Source organism: Corvus kubaryi, unplaced genomic scaffold (assembly GCF_017639235.1).
Source record: "Corvus kubaryi isolate FWS band 111438036 unplaced genomic scaffold, C.kubaryi_AGA036_p1.0 37193, whole genome shotgun sequence".
NCBI classification, from domain to species: domain Eukaryota; kingdom Metazoa; phylum Chordata; class Aves; order Passeriformes; family Corvidae; genus Corvus; species Corvus kubaryi.
In genome coordinates, this window is record NW_024581055.1 from 49,439 (window position 1) to 58,794 (window position 9,356).

The following is a 9,356-nucleotide window of genomic DNA, read 5'->3' on the forward strand; positions in this document are numbered from 1 at the left end:
GACAGCAGTAACAAGACAACATTAGAGCAGTGCTCTTCTACATTCTTCCACTGCGGAGTCTTTTCTCAGGGGATGTACATCACAGCAGTCAAAACACAGAAGCAGAAAAAAGGTTTCCTGTCTGGACATACCAGTAAGAGGAAAATAACCTGGAGAACTGACAGGTGAAAGTAAAAGAAAGTGTCAAGAAAAGTCAAGCAAAAAATACCCACAAGAGGCCTCAGAAAGACTGAACAGAGAGCCAGGAGTTGCTGCATTGCAGTTGAGTGCTGAGCTGCATTTACAGCAATCTCCTGTCCTGACAGACTCCATCCACCTCAGCACCACACAGAAGGCTCTTACGGCTTGTGCGGAACAGCCACCAGCTTCTTGTTAACAGAGACACTGACAGATTTTGAGAATAACCACCACCACCAAGTATACAAACAGCATATTTCTTAACTAAAAAGGAGCCTACAAGAAAGATGGAGAGAGACTATTTACAAGTCTATTACAGAGATTTATTTACAGAGATTTACAAGGGCCTGGAGTGACAGAACAAGAGGGAAGGGCTTCACACTAACAAACACCCCACTGGACAGAGGGCAAAACCACTGTGGGCCACAGGAAATGAGGAAGACCACAGCCTGTCCCCAGCTGAAGGGACTGCTCTCACAGCTCTGAGAAGGTGAAGCAGAGAGCAGAGCAGAGGTGCCTGCAGAGCAGCAAGGCAAAAACAGCACAGTGCACAGTAGGTTTAGATTAGAAGAAAATTCTTTACTTATGAGGGTGGTTAGGCCTGGGTTGTGGCTGCCCCATCCCTGGAAGTGTTCAAAGCTAGGCTGGATGGAGCTTGGAGCAATCTGGTCTAGTGGAAGGTGTCCCTGCCCATGGCAGAACATGAACTTTAAGGTCCCTTCCAACCCAAACCATTCTATGATTTCTATAGAGCATAAACATAAGCAATAGAAGATACCTGATGCTGTCTGGAGGTAAGAATGAGTAACTAGAAGTACCTGGAACCCTTAAGAAATTTAGACTAGACTGATACTGTCTGATGGCAACAAGTTTCTGACTGCACACATGGTTTCCCAACTGGATGTGTTGTTTCAAAATGGACTCTTAGAAGTACAACAAATAAAACTGGTACAAGGCTTCTCTCCTCCTTAAAATTAGAGATGTTACTTCATGAGTTCCCCTTTTTAATGTGTATGAATCTTTTGGGGGCTTAGTAAGCTGAAACATCAGTATTGCAATTCTTGCTTCTTGCCATATTCACCGTCCTCCATTTCCCAAAAGCTCTCAGTCTGTAAATCCAAGTGTTCCAGGTACCATGCACTTTAATATCATGTTTACAACAATCCAAAAGTCTTTAATTTAGAAACCATCCCATTTATAGAACTGTGAATTGTAACACGAGACGAAATTCAGTTCTATTTCATGTGTGTCTGCTCACAGCTCAGAAAAATCTGCCACCAAGCTCTAGTGGAGCACTTGGATGCAACAACAACAAAAAAAACCCCCCAAAATGTCTTTGTAATCTAAACAAACAAACCTTACAGACCAGCTTTGAGTTCCACCACCTTTAACAGATCTGATCATACCACTGCTGTGATCTAATGTATGAAAGGGATTTTGTATGAACAACTACCAGAATGCACCTCTTGGCTTTTTGGAAAGGATGGCTTTGGGAGGGAGAGGAACAGCAGAGCTCTGCAGCACCATGACTAGCTTGGAGAGAGAAGAGGCTGGTCAAGAGCTCGTTGTCTCTTCCCTTACAATAATCAAACAACAGTTGGCAGGATCAGGTAATTCCTTATGCAAGATAAGCTGAAAAAACTCCTGACACAAAACACTGAATGCTGGAAGTTTAGAAAGGTTCTGGAAGACATCATTAGACTAACCTCCATATAGATGCACTCCAAAATCCATATAAATGCACTACACAGAGGGCAGCTTTGGGTCAGAAAGCTCCCAAGCTCCAAATCAGAGAGAATTCATACGAACCATTGCTAAGGTTTTTGCCTTGTTCGTGTACTTCCATGCTGCCTTCCACTGCCCCATTCTACGTGGGATACTGAACTAAATGATCCAGTCTGACCATTTTCATATTCCTACAGTGGTTTTGGGTTTTTTAGAAAGAGAAGAGCAGTTCAAACACCTCACAGATCCATTTTATCCATACACCTACATTCCTCAGCAAATACAAGTTTTCTTAACCAGCAACTCAAATTTGTTTAACAAGCCCATATTGCACAAAATCACACTGATCTCTATTAAAGCCTTGGCTAGCATTAATATGATTTTATTTTATTAATTATGTATGAACTTTTTCTACTTGACAGCCTGAAATCAGTCCATGGCTAGAAAAGGACAAAGCTTCAGTCTCTACCAGCAGCTTGCTCACATAGTTGAATGTTGTACAAAGTTTTCACTCTAACAGTCCTGTGCAACTACCTTCCCAAACAAATTCCTTGCCATAAGATCCCTTGATTTCTTCCAGGCTGCCCTACTCACCCCAAACACCTCCTTGTTTACCACAACAGGGAATATGCACACAGCAAACCAGTGCCTCCATCCCAGGCCCCATTTGCTGAGGATGCCCTCGCAGAGAGAACCACGCATGGAGCCCTGAGGTAGGAAGTGGAACAAACTGTCCAAAACCAACAGTTCACGAGGCTCTTTTCTAGCCATTCTAGTGTTAGCTGGCTTATGCTCTGACAAGACAGTATCTATACCCATGACAAAATAAAAATTAGTAGGAAATTTTTCATTAGGAAAGCTCTACTTTTTTCAAACCTGGCCATACCCTCTTCACCTCACTATTTCTAGTAGTGATCTCTACAACCCTGTGACTGGTTGGGAGAAACAGTCACTTCTATTCACTTAAAACAGATCACCATTCAATTTTTGCAAAAATATCTTTAGTTCCTCCCATTCTAATAAAACCCCCGTAATTTTTATACTGTACTGAAATATGAGACCTTGAGGTCATGCAGTTCTTTCTCATCTCAAAGAAGCATCACCAGTAACTCCATCATCTTTGACAGCTGTTTACTTCTTTAACCAGTACCTAAGAGCCTCCAATGACATTGATTTTACAACTTACATAATCAGTCTCTATCCTTACATATTATAAATAAAACCAAAAATACCCCTAATTCCCTTATTGATGAAGCCTTCAGACGTCTCCCACTCCTACTGCCCTCCGAGTTCCCAGTCATTTGGCTTGTTAGTCATACAGATTACCAAAATCAGAAAAACATTCTGGTAAGTATATGCCATGGATTTGCAATTGCTTCTGCATTATTCCCTGCCCCACTTCCCAATCAGGCTAACAGTTCACTTGATGTCTTATTAGCTAGACACTAGGCAGCTCACAGGACATCCAAGCCTTTCTCCTGAATGGTGACATTTCATTTAAACCCAGCAATATATCAGGAGATGAAAAACTTGTGTATGAAATTAATTACTCATCCTTTTTTCCAAATCACTGATAAATCTGTAATAGAGCCTCCATATCCACGAGACCTGTTCATCTGTTTTAACACTGACAAGTTACCTATCATATATATAAAATATTTGTTTACATGCTGGCATCCTCTGACACTCTTCTTTCACTGTTGTAAATGCCATTTAATGTAAGACAGTTTATGTATTTACCATAAAATCCTATGACCAGATTTCAGAGGTAGATAGGCACACAAAAAAAGGACTAAGGATAAGCAAAGGAGTCACATCAGTGATACACGGGTTTGTATGAATTAGCAATCTTGGAGTGTAACTAATATTAAATTGTAGAGATTAGCAGAACTATGAAATAACACCTATTAGCAGAAAATAAATATGGATAAGGACTTATATTGCCAGAGAGAGCTTCCTAAGCATAGCAAAGAGGACAAAGACCAAGATCACTACGGGAAAAATAAGGTGATTTGAACTGACAGCCAAGTACACTGTAAATACAGCTATGACTCCAGAGTTAAGACAGGCACATAGACCTTTATATGGGTATCTGGTGGATAAAAGGCAAAAAGATTGGCTTTGGAAGGAAGATAAAGTGGGAACAGCAAAAGGACACAGAAGCAGATTAAAAAGGTCAGAACAACGGGACAAGAAAATGAACCTCTCAGCAGGTTCTTGCGTGCAGATGACACAGCCAAGGTCGCCAGCACAAGGCACCAAGCAAAGGTTCCTGCAATCGAGTCACAAGAGGACAGATGTCTGGACAAGCGTTTTGACAAGACCTGCACCATGGACCTTCTCAAGACTAAACAGGCTGTTTGAGTAAGAAAAAGAAAAACCAGAAAGAAACAAAGAAAAAAGCAGGGGAGGTAGACAAAGGCAGGATCCATTTAAGGGATCCAGCCAGCAATGAGGCCTGTGGTAGGGACTAGAGGATAGAGGAAACCGAGGAAACGAATGACCTGCAGCAAGACTAGTAACTTATTCAACAAAATATAAGGCAACAGCTGGACACCTAGACAGATGTCATAAAGACTGCCTGAAATGTACTACTGGACAGCAGAAAATGCATTGATAAAAAGATAATCAACATAAATGTGGTGATTAAAGCCATACTTGTCCATAAAAATGCTAGAAAAAGAGAGGAACAACAACAACAACAAAAAGACAAAGTACAGGATGAAGCCTTTGGGGGGAAAAAAAATTCCTCCCACAAAAACGATGTGCAAGACATTGATGAAACAGAACAGGAGTAAAAGCACAGTAAAAATAAATAACTGAAAGAAATTTAACCTTTTTTAAAGCCCAACTGCTAACCAGAGGTGTAACAAACTATCAAGGTCTCAAGTAGGAAGAGAATGAAGCATCCCACTTCAGAGTTTTAACCTTTAAGAGATTTCACCTTTCAGGGGGATCCTATCTGCCTTGGACAAACGAGGAAGAAGACATTGTCTAAGCTGGCAATATGGAAAAGCACAAAAGCAGGATCAGGTGCACAAGAGCAAAGGGCAAAGTGACCTTAGCAAAGGAACATATGTTTCCAGAAAGATCAAGTGAATCCAAGAGCTAACTGCCCTTAGGAAATACCGCAGAATTATCCTGTTCATTTAAGTGCCAACAAAGCAAAAAAAAAATATTCTCACAACATTCTACCTCTGTTTGCTTCTCCCAATTTTTAGGGGTGAAAAGAAAATAATTTTCAATAACCAAATTAAATAATGTTATCATAGATAGAATGAAAAAAAAATTAGCCATTTGAAGAAGAGATTGGTTCCTGAAATTAAAGCAGGATCTGACTCCAAGAAATTCCACTAAAGTTTGCTATGCAACTTGATTTTTCAAGGAATTAATTCAGATGTTGACACACTTTGGGTAGTAATAGAACACAGGAACCAGCACAAGGTAAACTCAAGGTAATGGCTGGCATGGCATGCTCTCTTACTTGGTAGGATACAGGGCCTGGAGAGATAAAATGAAGTTGTACGTTTTTTTCATTTTTTTTTAAGTAACGGAAGAGTGACAACCCCAACCCATGTTTCGATCAAAACGAACCCGAGACGAGGAAGAAACTAAAGGAAAGAACAAACCAGGCAGCAAAGCAGAACTAAGGGAGATGATAATGAAGGAAAGGAGAGGGTGATACAAGAAGTGTTCAGGCACCAGAACAACAGCCAAGAAGCGTCAGCCTCGCCAACAAGAAGCAGGAAGATGACAAACACATACAGATATTCCAGGCTAATGCATGTATTCAAGTAAGATGCTACTGGCAACAAAACTCCCAGGGCAGAAAAGGCAGACTTTCCTGGCATCCAAATAAGTAATGGAAATGAGTTCTGCTATATTCATTCCAGTATAAATTAAAAATTTCCCAGGCTTAAGAGCCCTGCATGCTGCTTTCACATGAAGGCCAGCTAGACGTGGAATAAGCAAATTCACATAACTATTTTTGCCCTTCTTCTTGATACTAAAGGAAGAGCACTGGTGTGCAAATGCCAAGCGAAACTTTAGATAAGGCAAAATCATCCCATCTGCCACCCTCCCAACTTGCTTCTGGTTCTGCTCAGACACAGCCATCACAATCCAGACCACCTTGACAAATCCACATGTCCACAACAAAACCACTGCTACCACCTGCACACCTGCTCTCTGCGACCCCTGAACAGCCACCAATCTCGCCCAGCCTGCTCCTGTACACTGGCACCACATCACCTCTTCACAGCTCTCACCAACACAGAAAGCCACCTCAAAGTCCATAGCCATGCCAGTCCCACCACATCCAGGAGCTAAAGGACACGCAAGAGACTTCACATCTGGAGTAAGCCTGAACCATGGAAACAGCTCAGTAGTCTGGCATAAGCCCCACAGGTTTCTATGATCTCTGTACAAGAGCCCCTACCTGATGTCTTCAAAAAGGTGTCACAGGAGGTGTCAGAATCCTCAAGAAAGAAGCACTTGGGACTATCAGCATCCAAACAATATTGCATTCCTTGGGGCTCTTTAACAGCCTTATTTCTGTTAAATGTGTATCAATGCTAGAAATCCAAATGTTATAAATGGTGACTGCTCTCAGACACTAGAGTCATGTAAAGAACGTTTCCAATGGCAGCAAAACAGGGTGAGCATTTCCCCTTAAATGGAGATCGAAGACCTGATTCTTAAACAAAAGCTGGAACATTTTTAAAGACCTGAAGGATTGCTTTAATTAAGCATGGCACCCTGAAATTCTCTCGTGGGTGAGTTTCCATTGACTGTTACAGATCGGCACAGCTAATCTCTTCAAGCCCCTGAAAGTCACCTGTTAAGTAGCCAGAGGATACATACGAGCCAAGACTGGAGACAAGAACCAGAGGCAGCACCCCAAGGCTTCATCAGGCTCTCATCAGAACTGTTTTTCAAAACACAAGTTTGATTACAGAACAAAGTGTCCTACAAGCCCATTTGGGTTAGATCCAGCGCAGATTCTGCACCATGATCAGGCTGAAAAGCATGCTATTCACCATTCATGGAGAATCACAGCAAAAAGCACAGCACACATCCCCCCAGACACAAGCCTGTATTATCAATGAATCAGTGCATAGGCTGGGGGCTCCACAGACCCCGGTGTTCCCCTGGTGAGGCAGCTACCAGCGCCCCAGGAGCACACTGCAGGAGCCGATACAGCCCAGCACAGAACCTCCAGTTTCCACTCATCCCTCTATTCAGAGCCAGCCAGCTCACTAACTTTCCCGACTCACCACCCCATGGACCAGAAACTCAAAAAGTTTGCTTTTCGTAGCTTTGCGAGCCCCTCCTGTAACTTCATCTGTAGCCATCAGGGTCTGCTCAGCCTCTCTCACTCTCTCTCTTCCTCTTTCTTTCCCTTTTCTGCCTTTTTCTCCAACTCTCCCCTCTGAGTCCTGCTGGGCTCTCACACTTCTAATAGCGCGGAGTGGGGAGGGGGCCCCTTCAGGGCCTTCCTGACGGCCCACTCGAGCTCAGCCTCAGCTGCTGCATTCCTCCACTGATAAGCCAGAAATAGTTTGTGCTGCCGGGCTCTGTCTGTTTACTCTGCAGGGACAGAAAATCCAGCTTTTTAAACCTCTCTGTCCAAACAGCAGAGATAAGCAGGAGGCAAATTGAAAAACACGTCTCGGTTTTCCGTGGTGGTGCTGCAGCCTCTCCTTCTCTGCGTCAGGGATAGGCAATTCTGGGGCAAGGGGAAGGGGGAGGGGGCAACTTAAGCAGTGACACAGAGCTCAGCACCTCACAGAGATGTTTTCCCATTAGAAAATGCAGCAGGCGAGCAGTGGTTTTCCCTTGCTCCCACTGCTCCTCCCGCACTGCATTTCCAGGCCCTTTCCCCAGGGACCTGGCAGGCAGCACACAGAAACATTCGCTGGCAGCATTTCCAGCATGAGAGACGAGAACTAGCCCCTCTGGACAAGACAGAGAAGCAGCGGGAGGCCGGAGCTGGGAACAGGGAGGGACAACATGTGGAAGCGAGGGGAAAGAAAGAGTGTGAGATCAGCAGAGGAAGGGGGTGGGGGGCAGCATGGCGGCACAGCTTCCACAGCTTGTTTCCAATACTCCCACTGCCTCTCCCCAGTGACCACTCCAGGGATGCTGGTACCACTGTGATGGATCCACTAGAGACCCCAGGTGACTGACAGATGCAGACAAATTATTAACACCACAGCTGCTGCAAGACATCAGCAGCTCACTGCTTGTCACATAAAGCCCTGCACGACAGAGTGTGAGATCCCAGGACACTGCTGGGAACCTGAAGCCCACGGGGGAAGGAGAAGAGAGCAGCAGACCGCCCCCTCCGTGGCCCTGGGGCGAGCGTGGCGCTGGCAGCACGGCGGCCATTCCACAAGCAGAGTGTGGCTCCTCCGTGATGGCCGAGCCCGCAGTGATGGCCTGGGGCACTGATCTGCTTTCCGACAGTTCCGTGTGCCCGCGGCTCACAGGCGCCGATGTTCCCTGGTCTCCCTTAACACAGCAATAGGCGAGATGTTGCCAGGTTACAAGAGGGGTTTATTCTACTCCTCTGCTTGAAATTCTTGTCTAGGGGCTGTGAATTTTCTGGCAAGACTGCAAACAAGACAGAATCAGATCAGAAACAAAAAATATTCTACCCTCATCCAACATTAAAAACAAGCACAGAAAAGACACTGCATTGACTAGCAATGAAGGGCAAGCCATGAAGATCACATGGCCTTCTGAACATGGAGATGAAGACAGTGACCTCCACTGATTTTTAGGGTCACCCCAATCTAAGAGCTAGTGTGTGGCAATAGCCCTAGGAATCACAGAAACTTAGGGAGGATGACCATTGTTATCAATTCCCCCTCTCAGCGCCTCAAAAGGAATATGCCAAGCAAATCAACATAGCCATGCCTCGTTCTGTGCTGGAACAATTCCTCAGGTTCTAGCTGAACTAAAGGCACGTATAATCTGGAACCAACTGCTGCGTGTCTGGTGGACATGGCAATGTCAGGTTAACTTGATCGGGAGGGGTTTTTCCAACCTAAACGACTCTAAATTCTACATGCCAGCATGATTGGCAAGGCAGCATCCAGCTGGTACCTGCCATGATTTTAGACCCCGGACTCACACAGAAATGTTGGCTCCCATCATGTGAGCCCCTTCCCTGCTCCCGGCAGACACCGTTCATTTTCCTCCCAGTCTGCACTAGCTGTTGGGGCCGCACTGGCCGGCGGTCCCAGCAGTCCCAGCCCGTGCGGCTGTTTCCCCCCCACCTCGCGGGAAGCCGTGCGGGCCCTCACCGCGTGAAACGGCACTAAGGACGGGCCGCAGCGGCTCCTCTAGCAGCCGTCGTGACGGGCCCGGCGCACCCCACGGCCCTGCCCGCCCGCTCGGCGCGGGAAGGGGCGGCGGCTCCGGGCTGCGGCGCGGCGCGCGGTCCCCCC

General features: G+C 45.3%; 1 protein-coding gene across 8 annotated transcripts in view; it reads right to left on the reverse strand.

Moving 5' to 3' along the window:
* SMARCD3 (SWI/SNF related, matrix associated, actin dependent regulator of chromatin, subfamily d, member 3) overlaps window positions 1–9,356 on the reverse strand; it is an 80,794-nt gene that overhangs the window by 47,582 nt on the left and 23,856 nt on the right. Inside the window, exon 1 of one of the 8 annotated variants that reach the window (XM_042022252.1) lies at window positions 9,213–9,320. The exons of 4 other annotated variants lie outside the window; for them this stretch is intronic. Coding sequence is in view for 2 of the 4 variants with exons in the window: in XM_042022246.1 (XP_041878180.1) it covers window positions 7,179–7,256 (78 nt within the window). In the remaining 2 variants the exon portion in view is untranslated. Of the gene's footprint in view, window positions 1–6,340; window positions 7,143–7,178; window positions 7,369–9,040; window positions 9,116–9,212; window positions 9,321–9,356 lie in introns of those variants that run through there. 3 more of the 8 variants (XM_042022247.1, XM_042022246.1, XM_042022255.1) reach the window with 3 other exon arrangements.